This window comes from Astatotilapia calliptera, chromosome 1 (genome assembly GCF_964374335.1).
Source record: "Astatotilapia calliptera chromosome 1, fAstCal68.1, whole genome shotgun sequence".
NCBI classification, from domain to species: domain Eukaryota; kingdom Metazoa; phylum Chordata; class Actinopteri; order Cichliformes; family Cichlidae; genus Astatotilapia; species Astatotilapia calliptera.
Genome location: NC_137422.1, coordinates 1167220 through 1190936, shown reverse-complemented (window position 1 = coordinate 1190936; position 23717 = coordinate 1167220). Strand labels below are relative to the sequence as shown.

At 42.1% G+C, this 23717-nt stretch overlaps 1 protein-coding gene across 5 annotated transcripts in view; it reads right to left on the bottom strand.

Annotated features, from left to right (window-relative positions):
- The window catches only part of arnt2 (aryl-hydrocarbon receptor nuclear translocator 2), a 67460-nt gene extending 46518 nt beyond the window's left edge, over positions 1–20942 (bottom strand). For 2 of the 5 annotated variants that reach the window (XM_026184348.2, XM_026184431.2), the window contains exons 1-6: positions 20616–20942; positions 13276–13387; positions 8513–8560; positions 6850–6900; positions 5242–5455; positions 2080–2293 (exon numbers count right to left, since the gene is read on the bottom strand). In XM_026184348.2, the coding sequence (XP_026040133.1) occupies positions 2080–2293; positions 5242–5455; positions 6850–6900; positions 8513–8560; positions 13276–13387; positions 20616–20646 (670 nt within the window). In that variant the 5' untranslated portion in view covers positions 20647–20942. Of the gene's footprint in view, positions 1–2079; positions 2294–5241; positions 5456–6849; positions 6901–8512; positions 8561–13275; positions 13388–20412; positions 20552–20615 lie in introns of those variants that run through there. The other 3 variants (XM_026184593.2, XM_026184671.2, XM_026184504.2) reach the window with 2 other exon arrangements.
- Positions 20943–23717: the final 2775 nt, after the last annotated feature.

Here is a 23717-nt window from a genome sequence, read left to right as displayed (position 1 = left end):
TCTAACCCTAACCCTCTGCCACACATGTTCGCCCCATGTCTGCAAACTCCACACACAAACGCCGCAGGAGCTTCTTCCTGTGTAGCAACAGTGCTACCCGTCGAACACCACGCTGCCACCAGCATTCTGATAATCATAATCAAAGACTGTACTCGTCTCTTAAATCCAAGCTGGGAGCTGTTTCCACAAGCCTGACAGCCGAAGGCTCTGCCTTCGATTTTACTTTTAAAAACTCTAGTAAGGAAAAACTTCCAGGATGTTATGGGTCAACTGAAGGATTTTCAGGGAGCTTTTAGAATAGTGAGATAAGGAATTACAACAGATGAGTCTAGAAGCAACAAATGCAAAAGTATTTGTTGTATTTCAGCATCACTCAGAGACAAATGTAAATGGCCTGTATTTATATAGCGCTTTACTAGTCCCTAAGGACCCCAAAGTGCTTTACATATCCAGTCATCCACCCATTCACGCACACATTCACACACTGGTGATGGCAGCTACATTGTAGCCACAGCCACCCTGGGGCGCACTGACAGAGGCGAGGCTGCCGGACACTGGCGCCATCGGGCCCTCTGACCACCACCAGTAGGCAACGGGTGAAGTGTCTCGCCCAAGGACACAACGACCGAGACGTATTGTATTGGTATGTTAGAAATACTGGCAGGTACTAGTTGAAGGACATATCCTCATTAAAAGTGACTGGGATGTGGTTCTGGGGACTTCCACAAAGTGTACTGGGCTAAACTAAATATGAATAGAAAAATAGCATTAATATTTTTGTGTGCCATAATAAAAAAGAAAGAAAGATGTGAACTGTACTACGACCTTCTCACCAAAAATAATCAACTTTCTGCAATGAGCTACAGACATCAGCAACTCCTTTGGAGAGTTTTGGTCTACTGGGAGCTGACGGATATTGTTCAGTCCTTCCACATCAACAAACTGGAAAACCATGCAGCCACGCACACGATGAGGAGGAGAAGAAGAGGAGTGAATTAAACTCAACCCAGTGACTTCAAAGGCTGTGTGCGTGTGCTCATGTGCTTGTGTACGCGTGCATTCTGGTGTGTTTTCATCTGCCAGAGCTCGACACGGGGATTACTGGGTTACGTGGATTACACAGTACTGCTGGGTGTTCAGAGGCACTCTGGAGTCCACGCACAGACCAACAGGCACGCTTTGTGGTGATCCAGACTACAGTCTGCAGAAGGAGGTTTAAGAAAACAATGCTGCCCTCAAGTGAGCAATCCAAGTATTGCAGAGGTTTTTAGAGTTCCAATGTTACTGTCAGTCTTTCAGCTTTAAATACATCATATGTATGCAGCTAGAATTATAATGTAACACCAAATATAAGAAAGATTAACAGCAGATTTAAACCAGACCTAAATCTTAATAATAGTTTCAGAGTTCCATTTCTAAATGCTAAATTAAAATGCCTTTGATAAATATTCCACCCTAATCTTAAATGTTCTCCTCTTCTCCCCATTTTGATTCTTCCTCTGTGTCCAACGTTACAATAATGACACTCAGTTCTGCGAGGTGGAGAGGAGTGGTAGATTGAAGAAAGCTGCTCATCTTCCAAACAGCAAGAACCCACCTGTGATCTCCCTGCGTGACAGTGACTCCAAACTGTGGAGCTTCACAAATAAATAACCAAAACATAGCTGGCTGTAGGACGGTTTCAACTGGACCTGAAGCTTAAATGGTGGTACGAATCAAAAATGTCAGAACAGAATGAGAAGGAAACCCAAATGTTTGTGACTCAAGCCTTATGCCGCTGGGTTGAGATGATCAGCTGGCCAGATCAACCACTTCTGTCGTACTGTGTTATGATGAATCCAGTCTATGAAGTCTCATCAACAAATCTTTTCAGAATAAGAGCGAACCCTTCAGACTGTGATGAATATCAGAGTGTTACTTGTTCTAAAAGGTAAGCGTAGTGCAGCCTGACAGGTGGTGAGTGTGTGTAACAGGTGGTTGTAAAGACGCTCTGCTGCTCAAATCATTTTACGAAACAACAATGATCAAAAGTACAACACGTCAAGCTGCAAGAATTATTTGTGACGATCCTTTCCCTACCTGTCATGGAGTTCTCTGAGGTGCTGAGCTGTTCCCTCAATTTGTCCACATCATCAGGGTGGACCTGCTCGTACAGAGTGCTGCCAAACCACTCAGACTGGGGATGGTTCAGCACTGGTGTCACCGAGTCCGATACATAGATGACCCGACCCGTCTCTGCAGCAACCACAAACAGGAAGCCATCCGCCGCCTCCAAGATCAGGTGCTTTAGTTCCTACAGGGAAAGAAAGGTTGATTAACCAAGAAGCACAAACAAATAGACAAAGACAAATCAAGCTAATTTCAACCAAATACACAGTGAAAATGTGTTCAACTCAAATTAAGATGTAGTGAGTAAAAGTAAATGTTAATAAAGCATTTAAGTAGATATAAATGTTTATCAGAAGATGGAAACTCTTGATTAACTTAAAATAATTACAGCTCTGGTAATGTTGAAGAAATAGGTTTCCTGTTACTTTGAGCTATAGTCATTGAGATCTGGTAGCATGGCTCCGTGCTGCTGCTCCGTCTGCATATATGGCCGCAGGCAGGGAGAACAGCAGCAAGGGCATGACTGTCAATCGATGCAGTATTAAAGTCAGAAACAGCATGAAGCAGCTGCTCGTTTCCAGCTTGCACTTGGAATCTCTCACGCTTCTTGCGTTTCTTCTTCCTGATGTTGCCATCTCTTAATGTAGGTGTATTTTTCATTACAGCCATCTTCCTCTCACCTGGTTTGCCAGCACCAGTTTGTTTACCTGCATCTGGAAGTCCCACAGGATCTTAACTTCATCCTCAACCACCCTAAGGGGTGTGTCCCATTTTGACCTCAGGACTTCCAGGCCATACTCAGTGCAGATGTTTCATAACACTTGGTTATGGCGTTCTATGTATGCCCTGCCTGCTAGCATCTAGCACCCTGCTCTTATGTGCTGCAGGGATATCGAATGCAGCAATCTTGTTGATCATTTGGCTGAGGGGGGTTCAGGCCTATGCACACAGAGAGAGCATCTCCTTGGTAAATCCCACACTTCATGCTGACTTTTGGCTTAAAGTTGTCCTCTGGTGTTGTTGGCCACATTCCCACTGAATTTCTAATGAAGGCTCTTAGTGTCCTTTTGGTCTTGTATACTTTTAGGCATTCCAGGATCCATGCGTGAGGTACTGAGTCATTGCCTTTCTTGTAGTCAATTCAGGCAGCGCACAGGTTGGTTAGTCTAGTCTGAAACTCTTGAAAGTGATGGGGAATTCCGACAGCTCCATATTGTTCTCTCTCGTCTTCTCAACATGTTTGTGGTTTGCAAGATTTACGAATCTTGAAGCTGCTGCAAGGAGCTGTGACTGCAAGGCGGTTGGTGCCTCTTGTGATGGTAATTGCCATGAAGCTGTAGAGATGTCCTGTCAGCTTAAGCTTGGTTAAGCATCAGGTGGTTGCCTCCAGCCCTCACTGGAATCACCACCTCCAAATCTGTGGCCGTGGTCCTCAGCCAGAAAAGGGTGGAGTGCCCGCTCTGCATCAGTGTGCAGCTGCTACTTATCCACATCGAAATGAGTCAGTTGAGATAGTTCGGGCATCTGACAAGGACGCCTCCTGGGTGAGGTGTTGCAGGCATGTCCCAGGACCAGGACACATGCTGGAGTTCCCCTGGATAGACTGGATTAAGTGGCCAGGGAGGAGGAGGTGGTGTGGGGTTCTCTGCTTTGGCTGGTAGCCTCCACGACTCAGCCGCAGATAAGGATGGTTGTTTATATCAGATTTACAGCATTTTTTGGGAATGGCATAGTAATGCATTTGAAAATGAAAGTGGGCTGATTTTAACTCCATTACAAAACACGTTAATTATTCTTTCTGAATCATATTTGTTTATATTAAGTGTTGTTAGTTCAAGGATGATAAAACATGGTGTGATTTTGTTGCATTTACTTTGTGTGTAAGCAAAATGAAAAACAGTAAGTAGCCACAAACTGTTTTTAATTTAGTAGAACTTGAGATGTTGGTCAGAACAACAAGTTGATCTTATTACTTTGTACTCAGAATGAGTACGTTGCCCAACTTAGTTATCTTAAGTAACCTTTACTTAGTTTTTTTGAGGCAATGAGTTTGCATAATTGTTTTTTTTTAGTTCTGGGAACGAATGAGATTTTACAGCGTGCAGATTTTTGGTCACAATGGTCACCAAGTGCAGTTTAAAGACCTCTTTTAACAAAAGTGGTCTTTGTTGCACACTAGAAGACAGACAGTATATTGTCAAAAGCATTTGCTTGTCTCCTTTAACATAGATATGAACTTGAGTGACAGCCCATTCTTAATCCTGTCCGTCCATCCTTTGCAGCTGAAACAGCTTTCCACAAGGTTTAAGTGCCTGTTTGTGGGAATTTTGGACCATTCTTCCAGGAGCACTTTGTGAGGTCAGACACTGACATTGGCCAGTCAAGTCCTTTCACACCAAACTCGCTCATCCACGTCTTTATGGATCTTGCTTTGTGCACAGGTGCACACTAATGTTGGAACAGCAAGGGGCCCAAACTGTTCCTACAACTTTGGGAGCATGAAATTGTCCAAAATGTCTTGTTATCCTGAAGCACTACGATTTCCATTCACTAGAACACAAAAACAGCCCCACACCATGATCCCCTCTCCACCAAACTTTACACAGTGTAGTCCGACAGTACTGTTCTCCCAGCAACTCGTCCATCTGATTGCCAGACGGGGAAGGATGATTCATCACTCCAGAGAATACGCATCACTGCTCTAGAGACAACTGGCAGCATGTTTTACTCTCCTGCATTCGACACTTTGCATTGCGCTCTGTGATGTAGTGCTTGCTTTCAGCTGCTTGGCCATGGAAACCCAATCTGCAAAGCTCACTCTTCTCCTCTACGCTAATCTGAAGACCACGTGAGGTTTGGAGGTCTGTAATGATTAACTGTGTAGAAAGTTGGGGACCTCTGTGCACCACCCACCTCAGCATCCACTGACCCCATCCTGTGATTTTATTTGGCCAACCTCATCCTTGCTGTTGTTCCCAGACATTCCCACTTCAACTAACAGTTGACTGTTGAATATTTTGTTGTGATGAAATTTCACAATAAAAAATATTTTTCTATGCCAGTTTCAGTTCCACTGCCATCCATCTTTTTGCTGTGAGCAGCTAGAGCTTTGCTCCTCTGACAGTGCAGTACCTGCTCCGTGAGAAAGGAAGGCTTATAGGCGCCATCGGTAGATGTGTTGCCCGTCCCTCTCATGGACTTCATATGGGAAACAGCCATGCGCAGGATGGTCAGCTTATCAGGTTTTCGAGCTAAAGCACTGCAGGTGGGGACCATGTCTGACAGCTCGGTGATGTATTGGGTCATTTTGTTGCGCCGGCGTCTCTCAATCTCACTGTGGTTCTCTCTACAACAGAGAGAAGATCAGTTAGGTGCTTGGAAGATGCAAGTTGAGAACCCCTTGCAGCCTTGGGATGTATCTTATCAGGATGTTTTGGAACTTTAGATGAATAACTGTACAATTTGATCTCAAAGATGCCCTTTGTTGTCAAATTATTATTCTTTATTTTAACAATTCAGTGTTTAAATATTCATCTAAGAAGAAAGCAGTGACAATAACACAGGGCACAAACAGTTAAGGACTTCAGTGGCTCCTCCAAGTATTGTTAAGTACTCTATTTGTAAAAAACACCTATTAGTCTTAATCCTGGACATAATCTCCTGCACTCTGACCATTATTATACAAACAGACACGAGTCTACAACGGCCAGATTAGCTGGTCCCACTTTATTTGGGGAAGACACAAAAACAACCAATGAATCTTTAAGTTGTGTGTGCTCCATCGAGCAGGTTACGCTGCAGACTTTACAGATTTACCAGCAGAGAAAGGTTTTTTAAAAAATCCATCATATCGGTGTGGATATACATAAAAATCATGCTGGAGCCAAGTTGGCAGTTTTTATTGACACCTCACAGATTCTCATGAAACTCGCGATTCTCAGAAAATTTTGGGTAAAAATTGAAAAATAAATGGATAAAATAAAATACAAGACAATTGCACAATACCAAAATAAAACATACCAAGCCTGCATAAGCTCAGCACACAAGGGAAGCTCTCGGCTTGGCTTACATCTGTCCCACATGTTGGGAATCCAAGTATGGAAAAAACCATCCTGGAAATCTTGTTAGATGTAACAGCAAAGGTATAACCACAGAGTACAACTAAGGCTCTGTGGCTTCAGATAATAGTTATATTTTACATTTATGGTTTGGCTATACTCATGAAGAGCCAACAAAACACAGAGTGAAGCCAAATCTTAATGCAAGGCTGATAAAGTGCGCTTCTTGCTCGTTTCTGTTATGTAGCAGGAACGTCGACCATGCTGTGAAGCACCCTGTGAGAGGAGAGAAGACTTGCAGTATAAACCTCATGATTCTGGAATTTGCTTTTTATTACTTATGATTATTTTAACTTCGTATGAATTCATTACTGAGTTTACTTTTTCCCCAAATTCCAGTGTCTAACTTTACCTCCCTGTTTTTAGTTTGTTTGGTTCCCTTTTGTTTGTCTAACAAAGACCTTCGTGTTCTACACGCCGCTGAACAATCCCAAAGCCCTGCCACAGGATATAAGGCTAAAAAAGAGACTTCAGTGTTGCCATCTTGGATGTGGTGCTCCGATTACCTCGCTGTGAGCATTTCTAACAACACAGAAGTGTTTTTGTTGTTGTTAGGATCAAAGTGTCTGTTGATCCCTGCATCAATGCAAAATCCTCTTTATGCCCAGCTGGCTAAGCCTACCTGGCGTATCTCTCCTTATCCCCACCAGGATTCTGATCATCATCATCATACCTGCAGAAAGGAGAGGACACAGCATGTAACACGCGTGACAAACATGTAGATACAGAAAAAGTATCAAGAGCAGCTTCACTGTCCATATTCAGCTGCCACGCAATACTTCATTACATGTTCAAGATTGATGATCAATGCGACAAAGTCTGATGTACAAAAATGGACAACAAGATGGTTTCTCAGGTCATGTGTGTTTTTAGGATTGTCACTTGACTCAGCAGTGACTCACAACCACTACTACTGCCACGTCAAGGCACCAACGAACTGAGCCCAGTTACACAGGAGGGTGTTTGCCTCCTTTTTAAAATGAAATTAACAATCTTTTTAATTGTTTAATAAATTAAATTAGTGTATCGATCCACTTCATGTTACAGCACGCTACAATACACATAAACCCCAGCATTCAAATGTCATCTAGTGTCAAATTCTACATGAGGCTAGAAAACATCTTGATGGACCACTCATCTCATGCTAAACATTTACTAGAATTTCAATCAAACAATAGCTCATAAGCAAGTTGCAAAACCCCACAAACCCACTAGTGAATATTGTTTCTATGATTAAATTAAGTCCACAATATCTGTAAAAGTCTTTAAGTTGTTCAGATTCCAACAAAAAACAAAGAAAAATTAAATAATTAAACTGGTGAATCTGCACCGTCCAACCTCAAGGTGAGTGTGGGAGGAAATGTGACGTATTTGCTTGAGCTTGTATTTTGTTTGTAAAGACATGTCACCTTCATCAGTTCTTAAAACAAATATTAGACCGCATTCAACCCCTAGCAGGGAATATTACCTGACTGAGAACCTTTCACACTCTGCCTGTACACAGGGCAGTGTGTTTGCTCATCCCTCTAACCTTCAGTTCAGGTGTTATAGCCTAAAACAGTACCAGCTCTCCCCACCCACCATCCCCCCTCAAAAATAAAAGTGAATTCCTTTTTTCAGTTCATTCTTTTGTGTCATGAAATAAGATGCAAGGTGAATGAAAGCTGTTGCATATGGGAGAAAGCAACGATGAATATGCTGGAGTGGAAACAGCAGATGTACAATGTGCATATGCAGCGGCACATCCTTTCATGGTATGCCTTTCTCAATCCACATGGATCAGACATGAAATGCAGTTCCTTGTGTAGCCAGCAGAGAGCAGCTCCTGCTCTCCATTGTCACTGTTCAACTTCACAGATTCCGTCAGCTCCAAACAGCACTGACTGCTATACTTCAGAACTATCCTACACACTCACACATTACATTGTATTAGAAGGAACAAATGAAAGACAGGCTGAAATGAAAGGAAGTTGTGAGAGGACACTTGAGATGCAGTGAGAGGAAGACTCGAGTCCCCTTTATGTAAAAGAAAAAAGTCCCGATGTGTCCACATCAGTTACAAACAGGGTATCAGGAGGATTCTCAAAACAAAATGGGAATTTTTAGAACGATACCTCAAATTAAGGGACCAATTTAAACCAACATAACTGCTACTTTGTTCCAAGAAACCATTAACAACTCATTGCACCTGCCGGTACCCTGAAACAAAAACTGTGTGGTTTTCATGAACTATGTACTCAACAATTTCAGACAGTATGTGTGCCATCTACTGTGAATGTTCTCACCTTGAAAACTTGCTAGGCCCCTCTCCATCTTCATCATCAAAGTCCATTCTGAGAAACAACAACAGGAAAGAGAATTACCACTTCTTAATTTAATTAAGTATGTTTTTAATAAAAAATTTAAAATATTGCATAAACGTATCAGAACATAGCCACAAGCTACGTTTGGCCGACAAATTACAAGCAATTTGTAATTCGTAAGAAGAGGTAGAAAAGCTCCTTTGTCATTGATAGAATACCTACCAATGGTTGGACAAAGCTGGACTCAAAGACAGCGGACGGTAATGAAGAGAAGCAAATGTAGTCAGAAATGAGTGGACTGAACTACCAGAAGGCAACACTGCAGACATTGAGGACAGCTACAAGTACCTAGGAGTCCCACAGGCGAATGGGAACCACAAAGAGGCTGCTGAGAAAGCTGTAACCACCAAGTACCTGCAAAGGGTCAGGCAAGTCCTGAGGAGCTGAACGGTAAGAACTGTCAACACCTAGGCCCTGCCTGTGATCAGGTACCCTGCCCCTGCTCCCTTCACTTGTGAACAAGACCCTAAGATACTTGAAGTCCTCCACTTGGGGCAAGAATCTGTCCTTGAGACAGAATGGACACTCGACCCTTTTCTGGCTGAGGACCGTGGCCTCAGACGTGGAGGTGCCGAGTCTCATTCCCACCGCTTCACACTCGGCTGCGAACCGTTCCAATGTGAGCTGTAGGCCATCACCTGATGAAGCCAACAGAACCACACCCTCTGTGAAAAGCAGTGTTGAGATTCTGAGACCACCAAAGTAAAAGCCTTCCACTAGGTGCAGCAGCTTCAGCAATCAGAATCAGAAGGACTTTATTTATCCCCGAGGGGCAATTAAGATACAACAGAGCAGCATGGCGTTGAAGATAAGGACAGGGCATAAACAGGCACACAGAATATACAGTATATACACAGTTTTAAAATTTAACTGACTGAAGAGGTGAATAAATAACTGTAAGTGACTAAAAGTGAGTCAAGTGTCACTTACAGTTATTTATTCACTTTAATTTGGAGATGCTGAACTCAGGTGCAGACTCAGTGTCCCCAGTCTCAGATGCTGTTGACGCTCTGCCGGAGGTGTGAGTTTAAGATCTAGTGGGCCGGGGCCTCTGCTAGGTGTTCCCAGCACACCCTCACTACACGTTTAGGTGCGCCAGGTCTGTCCAGCATCCTTCCCCAGCAGGTGGTGATCAGTTGACAGCACAGCTCCTCTCTTCACCTGAGTGTCCAGAACATTAGGCCACAGGTCTGGTGATTGATGTTCGAATTTATAATCGTATGACCAGACCTGCGGCTGAGGGTGTCTTGGTGCCACGTGCACTTCTGCTCGGATACGGTGTTCATTATGGACAAACTGTGGTTTACAAAGAAGTCCAATAACAAAACATTGCTCAGGTTCAGATCCAGGAGGCCATTCCTCCTAATCACGCCCCTCCAGGTCTCACTGTTGTTGCCCACATAAGCGTTGAAGTCTCCCAGTAGGACAATAGAGTCCCCAGCACCCTCAAGCACCCCCACCCAGGAACCCCAAGAAAGCTGGGTACTCTAAACTGTGGTTCAGTGCAGAAGTGCAGGCAACAGTCAGGACCTATTCCCCAACCAAAGGCGCAGGGAACAAGCCCTCTCATCCACTGGGAGAAACCCCACATTACAGGCAGCAAGACGAGGGGATAGTACGATACCACCCCAGCCCGGTACCTTTCACCAAAGTCAACTCCAGACTGAGACAGAGTCCAGTCTCTCTCCAGGAGAGTGGTTCCAGAGCCCAGGCCGTGCATGGAGGTGAGCCAGACTATATCTCGCTGGTACCTCTGTCAAACTCATGCACTAACAGGCTCCCTCCCCACCAGAGAGGTGACATGCCATGTCTCAGTCACTAGTTTTGGTAGTTGGGGGTCGGTCCGCCAGGGCCTCCGCTTCTGGCCGCCGCCCAACACACTTTGCTACCAACCCCTATGGCGCCTCCTGCGAGTGGTGGGCCAATAGGAGCATGGGCCCATTTCCCTTTCTCAGGGTTAGGGTTTGCTGTTAAGAATACTTGCTGGAGAATTAAAACTGTTATGCACACTGTCTGCAGGCAACAGAGAAGATTTTTAGCTGTTCGTTACCTTGACATCATTTCGAAACCACACAAACACGTGAACACGTTCACATACACTCTGAGCTGGGCACATACAGCAGGAACACCATAGACAGGAGTAAACTGTATCGCAACCTTGAGCCATACCTTACTTTCTACATTGCCTGTGCATGGGTTAAGTGCACCGTTAAGTGTAAACTGACCAACTAATGTACAACAAACAGAAATATACAAAGTCTAGAGCAATCGATGTGTATTCCAGATCATTCTTGTAATTCTGTGACTTCCATGCTAATGCGGTCTGCCTTCAGTATGAGATGTGGTTCCATTCTAAATGAATCCTTTTTAAAGTTGAAATGACAAATTCAAACAACTTCTTCCATTTTCCACTAGAATATTTTTCATATAAAGAGGTGAGAAAATATCCTCGCACATTTTATCACTCACAGAATAAAATGTGCGAGGATATTCACAGAAACTGTGAATGACAGAACAGTATTAACAGTATACAGTTACTTTTTCAGTTAATACTGTTAATGAATCACAACTCGATGGAAGGGACGATCATTGTTGGCTTTTTCCTGCAGAGAGAACAGCTGGACCTCACAAATAGTATCTTGTGCGGAGAAACTATTCTTATAAACGAGTCTTCTAAACAATATGCTTTCAAAGTTTGAGACACCCAAACTTCTAGTTTTTCATTTAAACCTTGATTGTCTTTCTGGTATTGAGATTGTGAGATGCAACTACGTGAGCACCCACGCTTCTTAGAAAAATCAATAAGTATTATCAATAGACACAATGTGTTGATAATTACTATTGATAATGGGAAAATGCTGAACTACTGCATTTTTCCATTATCAATAGCAATGAATCTTGCTGCATCAACAGAGCAAGAATCAGTTCCATGTCCCACAGTGGGACCAACTCCACTGAGCAGTTTGCAATTAGCAAGTGGTGAGTTTATTGCAGCGAGTTGTCTAGTGTGTAATCATACCGCTGTGAATTAGAAATACCAACGTGTTAAATCTTGCACGGTTCCAACGAGGATGAGAGAGGCTTAGCATTGTTCCCAGGAGTGATAAAAATCGCTCTTTGATGGTGTACTCATTGCCCAAAATCAGACATGTAGGTGCAGATACATTTAAAAGCAGAAGACAATAAGAAAATTTGTCGTGTCAATACAGTTATGCTGCAGTATAGTTGGGTTGCGGTCACGTGGTTCTGATGACGTGCGGAGGCAGCGCGATTTTTGAGTGGAGGGCGGAAGTAAACATGGAGGACACTGTGGAGAGTCAGGAGAGCAGCTATTGTGCAACTTTAGACCCCGTTTCTCGGGAGAGATATAAACAGATAGTTAAAAAATATATCGGACGTGATCCGTATTCTTTGAAAATGTCCGAATACACCACAGAAGTAAAGGATTTGCCTACTATCGAGGCTGTGGATATCACCAACTACTTGGTCCTCCAGACTTCTTACTACACTAGGCAGCAAATGAAAGCTTTCAAGAGTCTGGAGGCGTACAGTTTTTTTGTCAGCGGGTGGGTCCACAACCTTGGAACAAAACGTCTCCGTGATGGATACAGTTTGGTGTTTGCAAGGGTGAGTGTTTGTTCTTATATTGCTTTATCTTAAACACGCTAACAGTTAGCGGTAGCGGCTTTAACGTCAACAAACATGCCACATCCTTAGGACTTCGTTAGAGTGACAGTTGTTTGTTTCAAGGTAAACCATTCTCAGCGGTCTAACGAGACACCTCTGAAGACTTGGGTAATTGCAAAGGAGGATGGAGAAGTGATTGCAGCTCATTGCAATTGTATGGCAGGGTTAGTAGCCTGTTCTCCACTGTCACTAGGCTCAAATCCGGGCTCTCAGCCGTCTGTTGCATATCCAAAATCGCCTCTGCACATCGATGCTGTTCTGCCTTAAGCTTCATTCTTTTCTCTCGTTTGAGAACTGATTCCGATCTGGGTTTTCGTTCGTAGCCGAGATTGACCGTCGGAGCCCAGTCCTCCGACTCTTCGTGATCCAAAGCACTTGGGCAGCCTATAGTCCCAATCAAGTCAATATTAGACTACTAACTTAAAAGCACTAAGTAAACGAGAATTTAACGACTACCTAATGCTAATAAGTTCGTTTGCAAACATAACATTACCTCTGACGAAGTGGTCGCTGCAGACACGGGCATTGGCAGACTCTGCTCCTCCCGACTGTAAACGTAAATTTAAAATCCATTTTTTCCTACGTTTTTCAGTTAGAATTTTCCATTTTTCTCCTCTTCGTTGGGCTATTTTTGGTACCCTAAAATACCGTTTATCAGTTTCTCTGGTCGACCTACTGGAGCATCCGTAAACACAACAGGACATAGGCATTTTGCGTACTGTCTGTCTGTGATTTTGCGCTTATCTTTTTCACTTCCGACCGCCAGTCAAATTTCGCGCTTTACGTCGACGTCACGTCTACGTCAAATGAAACCCAGCTATTGAGGACACTGCGAGAGTCCTAAACCTCAATACAATTACACCGATTGCATTTACTAGTTCAGAATACAGTAAATTTAACACTAACAGGATTTAAAGGACTGATGACCCAACAAAGCTTTTTTGATCCTTTAATTTTAAAGCTAATTTCCACAGCATATCAGCAGTAAAGACACTCACCCTCCTGATCTCCTCTTGCCCCCACGACCTGGGACGGCTCCACCCATCCTCACCGGTCCAGATCCAACAGCTCCTGGCATTGAAACTGTCCCTGGCAACTCACTGCCCATTTCTGGAAGATATAACAGAGGGAGGACTAACTATGGTTCTAATCTTAAAGCAATATAATTTGCAGCTATAAAACTGTTTCTATGCTTGTGTGTCCTCTGTGTGTGTCTTCTCCATTGCTTAATATAAACTGTAATTTGCAAATGTGCATTTGAAGTACTGTAAGATGTGTCAAATATTCTAAACTACTCACATGTATGTTTACATTGCTTTTATGTTACAGTGCTGTTAAAAAAATATTTGTCACACTTTCAGATTATCAAACACGTTTTTAGACATATATATACACACATACACACACACCAGTAAAAATACAGGCTTCCTCTTTTACTCAACATTAAGCTGGTACAGTGTGAGGACCACAGTCTATGCTCCTGGAGTCTCTCTCATCACTCTGTGCCTCTACATCTTTCTGCGTCACTCGCCAGGTGAAATGGATAAGTGAAGCAAACCTGCCAGTATAACTCAGTGCACAAAGTAAATGAATTAAAATTTGATACAGTATGTGTTACTGCACCCAGAGATATATACATACACAATCTCACATGCACACAGACACAAACACTGCACTAAATAAAGCAGGCTAAATGTCTCCTCATTGTTGAGTGCCACAACAAAATGATGATAAAAACCTGATCTATACAACAAAAAGGAACCTAGGAAATTAAAAGCCACTAGTAACACCAGTACAAACATCCCTCATATCAGATAGGTGTCTGTTCTCTCGTAGCTCTGTTTTTAGCCTCCGCCATCTTCTACTCTACTCGTTTCACTATGTTGATGAGACAGTGAGAAGTCTGGAGCTCGACCAGAAAGCCAGAAGTAGAAAAGCCCTGGGGTTAAATCCATTAATGAGCCTTTGGGGAGACTGAAGGAAATGCTGCCTCCTTTCTCCTTTTCAATCACTGCACACCCTTACCCAAGGTTGTTTCTATTCCCGCTCTTCAGTCACGCTTTATTTCTGACCTCCATAGTTTTTTCCCCTAGCCACAAAGCTTAACAAACAGCCCTCAAACAGCAGGATTATTACACACTCAAAATACCACTATACACGTCTTTCAAGTTTCGAGTGAAGCTAGCTAAATAATAACAAAAAAACAAATGCTGCTAAAGACACATACAGTGAAAGTGGAAATTATATCCTTAGTTTTAACCTAAAACTCATTGTTGCACTCAGGGGCAGCACAAAAGCGACCCCGCTTAAGCTCATTTTTAGTTTTAGTCCCCTCGATTTCCCCCCGAGTTATCAGTTCTGTCGCTAGTTAGCTAACATGAACTAATGGAAGTCTATTAGACGCAACCAACCAACCCGGTAACGTAGAAGATGGCGCTGAACATGTTTTTAAAACTTTAATTTTAAGCACTTTAAAAAAAAAACAGCTTCTAAGAGTTATAACTATGTCAGTTTCACAGCGTTTCATCTCCTTTAATTGTCATGGTTAAAATGTTGAACACCGTCAGTGTTTCTCTATACCTCTGCTATCATTTCTCATGATGAATTATCACTTATCATCACGTAGAAGTCAAAGGCCAAAATGTAAAAGACTTGATTTTAAAGGTAACATTATCTGTATTCACAAACTATGTTTACTGAGCAGGTGTCTAAATCGAATCCGAATGATATAGCCTGTACAGGTACACAGGGCTTGTTTGCAATCATACATTAATGCTGGCATGTGTTGGCTGATAATAGAAACGTGCAGAACCCTTAAAAATATATGCCTGAAGTCACCAAGTTTCACTGCTGTATAAATGGACAGTTTAGTCCCTGTGTGTAAATATGGTTTTTGGGGACCTTTTCTGTAACTTAAATACTCCCAACAGCCTAACCTAGTTGAAGCTGGGATCGGCCTGAGCATCCCACAACCCTAATCCAGACAAGCTCGTCTGATAGTGAATGCATGAATCCAATAGAAGTAGTGGGAAAAGCTCAAATTGCTCCATAGTGTGTGAATAAGTGGATGACTGGATGTGTGAAGCGCTTTGGGGTCCTTAGGGACGAGTAAAGCGCTATATAAATACAGGCCATTTACCATTTACAGTCTTGGAGGGATATTCTGATCTGCTGTTATATACTGGCATATACTGGTGTATACTGGTATATACTGGTGTATACTAGAGATGGACCAATACCACTTTTTTATGTCCGATACCGATATCATAAATTTGGATATCTGCCGATACCGATATGAATCCGATATAGTGTTTTTTAATCAATAAAACTGTTTTTTAAATATCTTGCTGCATTTTGTATAAGTTCATACTCAAGTTTAAAACAACAACAACACTAAAGCTATTCTGTTATACCTGTATGCAAAAAAAATGTTTCATAGTTCAGCAATACTGATCAATCTAATAAACTTAGACCTGCACCATCCTCCCTATTCTGGTATTTTAAAGAGTACTTAGCATAAATATTAAGCAACCTAACTAATAGGGTTCCAACTCCCAGCAACAACAAAAATAAATAAATAAAAAATAGGGAACCACCCCTCACGCTCCACCTCATGATGCTTAATCGACGTAATCAACCTTAATTTGATGCAGTGTGAAACTTTTTTTTCAAGAAATGTTAAATAGATTCAACATCTTTCTTCAACAGAACTGCAGACTGCACAGATGGTACCTTCCCAAAGGAAAAAGTACTATAGCTTACTAGGGTATATTAGACTTAATAGTCACTATATACAGTAATGGACTTCTATACATTTTACATCAAATTTAAACTTTGGGTGTCAGATAATTATTTATTAAAAGCTCGACATTTTAAATGAGAATAAGAAAGAAAAGTATGTCTTTGTGCCCCCTTTTCCCTGTTCATGCCGTATCGGCCCCCCTGGCTAAACTTTGCTAGCTCCGCCCCTGCACAGTTACGTCAGCTACGTAGAAAAAGATCCTGGTGTAGAAAGTAATATTAAATAAATTCTAACAGCAGCTTATCAAGCTTAAATGTGCTGCTGTTGTTCAGCCGCTGGTTTCCTCTTTCTGGTGCAAAGTGGGCCAAAAACAAACCAGAGAGACAGACTCGCGACAGAAAAGCCGATCAGCTGATCATTGATCAGTTTCATGATTGAAGTAGCAGCAAGAAGAGGCAGTCGCTCCATATATCGCTTGTTAAGGGCATGGCTATGAAACTAACTTTACTTGGAAGGTTTATGAATTCAATAAATCAACTGACCTTAGTACAGGTGTAGAACAACTTTCTGTTTTTTGATCACTTAGTTAATGGAAAATGATTTCAGCAATAAATAAGACTAGTTTAACTGATAAATGAACAGTCAAAGATCTGACAAGGATGCTCTGCTACATTCTAGCAATCCGGTTGTTCAGTCTGACATCACTAGCCGTGTCTGGGTCTAAACTCCGCTGCAGGTCCATATATCAAACGATCACTGTGGCATTACTGAGAGTTGAAAAACTGTCTGAAGTCTTTCATCTTTAATAAAATGATCAGCGTTCTGCTCTACCAGGTGTAACAATTGAGTTTAACATCCAGGCATCCATGAAAACGGAATTTATGACATTTAACGGAGTTAGAAGTTAGCAGGGAGTTAGCTCGCTAGCTTCTATCTAAATACAATATAGCATGTCCTGACTGCGGGGTTTTGGAAACAAATTAAAACGTACAGCTCTGCTATCACTTCCAGCATAAATGAAGACAGAAAACTAAACAGCAGTGACGTTTGTAGGGTTACTGAAGTTGGGCTAGCTGGTATATAATGATGTGCTACGTGACCGCTAGCGACACAGCTATGTTAGCATGATATAAACAAGCTAACTTTTTTTCCACTCGATAAAAGTTAAGGTGAGTGTTCTGGGTGGTCAGGAACAAATGTAATCGCATGGCAGGATGCTGTAAAAGGACCAAACTTCAGCCAGGAGAACAACTGAGATAATCCATCCACAATACGAGGTTAGTCATTCATATACTGCTGCATGGGCTGGGCTGTAGTTACATCCTAAGGTTTTAAAAACTGAGGTTAAATAAATGATTAGCGGTAATAAAGGGAGGTCAACAGTGATCACTGACTGTTTTAGGAGCTTTTTGAGATCAAATAGAAGAAAATACATAACATTAAACATGTTAACAACACATAGTTAACACATAGCCATATTAAACGCAGACTACTTTAGACCCAGAAGTAGGATTCGTCACGTCATCACTGAACAACCGGATTACTCTTCTGAGCTGCAGTTTGATTTATGGCCTGATTTTTTTTTATGGGTTTTTTTGTCCTCTCAAAGCACACAGACCTCATCAGATCATTTCACTTCTCGTGTTTCTCACCCTCTTACACCAAATGAGTCTGAGCCACAGAATTATGGGAATAATCCTGCAGTGACCAGCCCCTCCCACATCCCTGGGTATCTGGTCTGAGTCAATGTGCCTGACTCTACTGCCATCCCAGGGAAACTATAAGGCTGATTTTTTTCCTCTGGCTGTGCTTAATGACACACAGAGCTCTCACTGCCTGCATCCACCACACATTGGAATGGCTCATTATACAGTTGGATGCAGCCTCCATACAAGACATCTGCACTGACTGAGATCTTCTTTGACTAAGAATAAGAAGAATTTTGTTTTGTCTGCTCCCCGTCTTCTTTTCTTTCAGCTGCTCGATTGAGGGGTCACAATAGCCGCTCATCTGCCTCCATCTGACCACATGCCTAGAAGGCACCTCTGTCACACCAGCCCTCTGCATGTAGTCTTCTCTGAGATCTTACTCTTTTCCTTCTGCCTGGTAGCTTCATATTCAAAATCTTTGGTCCAGTATATGCACTCTCCCTCATCTGCATGTCCCTCTGATTTACTCAGTTCTAATCTTGTCCATCCTGCTCACTCCCAATGAAAACTTTAACATCTTCAGCTCTGCCTCCTGTCATTTTGTCAGTGCCCCCCTCTTCAAACCATACATCATCACTCCTGCTTCTATCCTTCTGTCAGAAATGACTCGTGAAATTCCTCCACCATGCCTGTTCACGCTTCTTCACCTTTTTCTCTGCAGTTTGTCTGCTGACAGTGCCCTTTCATTGTCTGACAGGACTGTTCATTTTTCATTCTAATTGCACCTCATTTCAACACTCTGTATGCAGCAAAGGTACTAATAACCAGTCAGTTCTTTATTTGTATTCCCTTTTCATTTACACTGTCAATGAAGTGACGCAAAGCATTAAGGCTGACCCGTTTCTTCAAGAGAGTCTCTGTCATCCGCACAGGAATAATTACTTTACCGCAGTACTTTTTCAGATTACGTCAACTTGAATTCATTTATGCTACAGTGACATATGATGTGTGACAAGAAAAAAATTCTCAAGGGTGCTCCACACTCACAACCACCTTTGATCACAGGACGAGTGCACAGATCGCCTGAGAAGACGCAACGTTTCCGCAGACAGTCGCTGTCTCACTCGGACTGTTGAAGGTTTGCAAATGATTTGTGTCCAACTAATAAATGTAAACAGATTGCAGAGTCTGTGTCCGTGATCACACACAGAGAACTCAACTCTATTTGTGCCAGCTGAGTTGAGTCCTGGCTATTTTCTTGTACAACAGGAAAACTTGCTGAGGACAAATGGACTTTTTAAATAGGAATCCCTACCTATGTAGACGGCAGAAAACATGTGATTTACCACAGTTAATTACTGTATTATCAAAAACAGATTGCTTGTAATTGACTGCTTGACCCCATTTAATCTCAGACTGTGGAGTGCTCTCTTCTAGGATGACAGTCACAGCTTGAAATCTTTGTTGCTGATGAAAATGGTTCAGCAGCATTCTGAAACTTGCTGAATGAATTCCAGCGAGTCCTGAAGCTGCTGTATAACTTTACCATCATTTCGTGGTTGTTTTCCCTTTGAATTGCCATCAAAATTCAAAAAATTCAACCTATTTAGTAGTATATACTTTCATTCTTTACCAAGTATTAATGTAGCAAACAGGTAGAACTTCACATACAACGTATTTAGTAAACTGGCAAAATGAGGACAATGTATTAGCATTGTAGTGAAATTTTTAGGACTGATTCAAGCAGCTAACGTCTATTAATGCTGATGCTTAACATTTGGTACTGCAGTTGTGTCCGTCTGCATATCTACAAGTATTTGGCAACAAAAAGCATGTTGTGAGGGGTTTTTAACCAACTTCCATGCATGCTGCAACTGCCTGATGCTTGACATGGGCCAAAAGCTGACTGGTGATCGGTGGAGTTTACCAGGAATGGGAGAAAGATTGAAAAACAAAATACCAAAGATCAGGACAGCATCATGAAAAGTGACCGACACCGGCTACAGTGGGCACTTCTCGTTGTTTTTAGCATTTTGTTTCGGTTCTTTGTATCTTATAACGTCTCCGTGCTTGGCTAAGGACCGACAACAGCACAGGCAACAGTAGCCCACAAAAGGTTGTGCATCATATTTCTGACACCTGATGTTCTCTGCATCAGTTGTCAGATGGACACCGTGTCCACGCACCGCCAACGCGCCACCGCCGCTCAACCGTAATTTCCCCTCGACTCTGCAGCCTGTTTGTGGTCTTTAAAAGTTTAGATATATGGATTCAGCTCACTTGTTTTCACCGTGGCTTGACGCCGGCTTGCAGTTACTTGTTTATTTACCCCAAACCAAGAGGAAATCCCAAAGTGCAGGGGCAGACTTTTAAACAGCATTCCGCTTTGTCCAAGCGCCCCGGAACATATTTATCGGCTTTCTGTGCAATAAAGAATCAACAGGCACGGAACAGAGATACACGAATAAGGCAAATGCCGATGTGAGACTGCTCCCCTTTCATAAAAACGAGCATTTAAATATCTTAGAGGCAACACAGCGTATAAAGGGCAATGGGGTACGGCAACAATATGCAAAATAACCTTTTGTATCACTGAGAGAGGAAAGCAACGGGCTGGACAGCCAAACCCGTACAGCTAGCAGTTCTACGGGACACGAATCGCAGCAAAAGTATGACAACAAATGGGCATAAAGCCATAAAATCACACAGCAACCACGTCATTTCGACAGAAGTTGGCTGCAAACCTGGGAAGAAAAGCCTCGCGGTGGTGTGAATGTCGGCTTGGTGGGGGAAGGGATATGGATGCTGGAGCCAGGCTACGGCGGCCTGTCGGAGCTTCGACCTTCTTCAGCAACAGTCGAAACAAAACCCGGCTGCATTTTCTCCTTTACTGTCCTGAACATATCCATTTTATTTCTCCACCAGCACACTATAGCTGCTCACTTACCGGACGGGTTGACCGCAGCCGGGGTTGCCATGTTTCCTCGGCGGAGAAAAATAACAAAACGGCGGCGATGCAGATGACGCACAATACGGCTCGAAAGCCCCCGTGAGAGACTGTCTCTTCTCCGCGGGATTAGCACGCGAGACTCGGTCTAGCCACCAACTACACATCCGCTAAAGCAGCGGAAAATAATGTGGACTCAAGCCGCTAACAAAGCCTGTCTGTATAAATATATAAAGAGAGAGAGACAGATGGATAGATTTAAAAATATATATATGACGTATCTTTAATGAAAAAAAGTGGTTTTAATAAAATTCAAGATGTCTGAATGGTAACACCGCGAGATTTTCGACTTGCTTGAATAAATTAATGTTCTACAGTGTGGACAGTGTACGTAATGCACGGTGCTGTGGAAGCAGGCATCGGTGGTTTGTAGCGGGCTTGTTTGTTGGGACGCTTGGAGGAATACATTTCCGCCTACGCTTGTTCGCTGCTCTTCCTCTCGGCACCGAGCCGTGCAGTCGTGGACTTATTACAAGATCGTCAGTTGTTAACCTTTGCATTTGTTCTGCCTTAAAATATTATCTGCCATCAAGTATCATTGCAGTATCCGTATCACTGCAGGGTCCTGACTGATGTTCGCGCTATATAATAAAACTGAGCTGAGCTTAACTCCTCATTGGCTTGTACCTTTTATATTAAATCAATCGATTTTGGCAAAACCTGAAACAGTTAAGACACAAGTACAGGCCTTATTTTCCCTCTACGCACAGGATAATGCAACCTTCAACAACTGAAAAGATTTCACACTAATTACTGATAATAATTAAGAAAAATAATTAAGAAAAAGACCACCAACACACACACACACAGATATATATGTATATATATCTGTGTGTGTGTGTGTGTGTATGTATACATACACACACACACACACACACACACACACACACACACACACACACACACACACACACATACTTGTAACTGGTCAACATTCACATTATTTTCATCTACTAAATTACATTAGTTGAAAATGATTTCATCAGTAAATAATTAGGTCGAGACGATATTTTATTGTGTGAATGAGAGAAGTTGGACAATGTAAACGCCTCAGTCTCAGCAGATCCTCTGATACTATTATGATCTTCAGTCCTTACTTATTTCACTGCTTCTTATCTTAAATGTAAAATATATTGGGAAGGAGTGGTAACATTTCTGCTTTTAAGAAAGTTGATTTAACAGTTATATAACAGTTACACTTAATGACAACTTCTTTTCTGTAATACTAACACAGCAAAGGAAATTACTACAGTAAGCTTTTAGATGAAAATAAAAATAATATGAAAAGCATATGGATAGTAATCAATAATATTGTAAACAAAGGAACTAAAGGATTGGACTATCTAAACAACTTCCAAATGCAAAATACAATAATCAGTGACATAAAAAAATTGCAAATGATTTGAATGATTTTTACTCGCTGTGGGTCCTGGCTTGGCTAAAGTTCATAACATTTGGGAATCACATATATTCTACCATACTGACAATAAATAACATATTCAGTGTTATTGAATGTTATTGTGTAGCTATAGAGACATTCATGCAAAATGTATGCCTTTAAGTGTTTTTCCTTTTGTTGTTTTAGTTATATTTACAAGTTTGAAATAAACGATTCAATTCTATTCTAGGGTCAGAATTTGGCATAACGACATAAAAGCCTGCTTATAACAGTTCAGCCTGATGATTTTGATGTAATGGTGCAAGGGATATTTTCTTGGCACACTTTCCACACCCAATTTAGCAATTTTCAATTTAATATAAACGCCACCTCCTACCCAAGTGCTAATGCGGACCATCATCTCTATCCCAGAGAGTTCCCATCTTTTGGCTGTTTCCAGCAGGAGAGTGTGGCGTAAGATCAAAAAACTCAGATCATCTCTGATTGGATTCTTGAACCTGTCAATGACTTGGCTGCACTCAGATGTCCTCCCCTGGCCAATTCAAGAGAGTTTGGGATTTGGTAGAAGGAGAAATTCATGTGAATGTGTAGCTGACAGTTCTGAAGGAAGTGTGTAATGCTATTGTATGCCAGAGCTTGGATACACAACTCTTATTAGATAAGGTGATGTTTTGTTTGCATCTTTTTATTGTTGATCAAAAGAAAAATATAGATTCAGACAAACATCCCCAGTTCATTTGAAGCAGATTTAACTTTTAGCCTGATTAATGCCTTAAATAATACATCCCCCTTTTCAAAGTGTAAATGCACATCATCAAATGGCGTAATTTCGTTAACCTTTGAAAACATTCTATCAGTTGTAGCATATGACACCAGAGCTTTTGTTGGCAGTTCAGCAAATACAGTGCCATAAATACTTGCTGCATCTGTTAGGTGGACACACATGCAGCTGCACACTGAGAGTGAGAGTGGAGCAGTGGTAGGGTTGTGTGCTGCACTCTGCACTGCTATGCTTATAAGACTCAGATGCAGAGCGGAGATGCAGCAGCCACCAGTAACTCTTCCTCCTGCTCTCTGCCCATCTGCCCCCAACATCATCTTTTCCTCTGCCCTCCCTTTGTACATCCTTTCCATTAACTTGTCATCCTTCCTTGTCTCCTCATCCACTCCTCTGTCCCATTCCCCCGACTCTCAGTCATAGCAGCTCCTCAGTGCAGAGCAGAGCCGTCCTACCTTCAGCAGCTGCAGGATGTGAGGAAAAGCAGGTAAGAAACCCCAACTGTTGTCAGTGCTGTATTTGAGCAGCACTGTGTGAGATGTTTTTTTGTAGAAATTAAGGAAGCAGTGGATTGTAATTGCAATTCTCCAGTCTTATTTCCGTACCTGAGACTAGAACAGATGGGAGAAATAGAAAACAGGGTGTGTGTGTGTGTGTGTGTGTGTGTGTGTTGGGGGGGTAGTGAGGGTCTGCCTGTTACACCTGCACCAGCATAGTGTCTATGTCCAAAGAGATTAGGTTAAGTTTGCCTATGCATTTGTCATTTCTGATGAAGTGTGGAATAAGAGAAATACTTAGACAGGTACTCTGGTTAAACTAAAAACTAACCCTTAATTAAGGCTGCATGCAGAAGTCATGAGTGGAG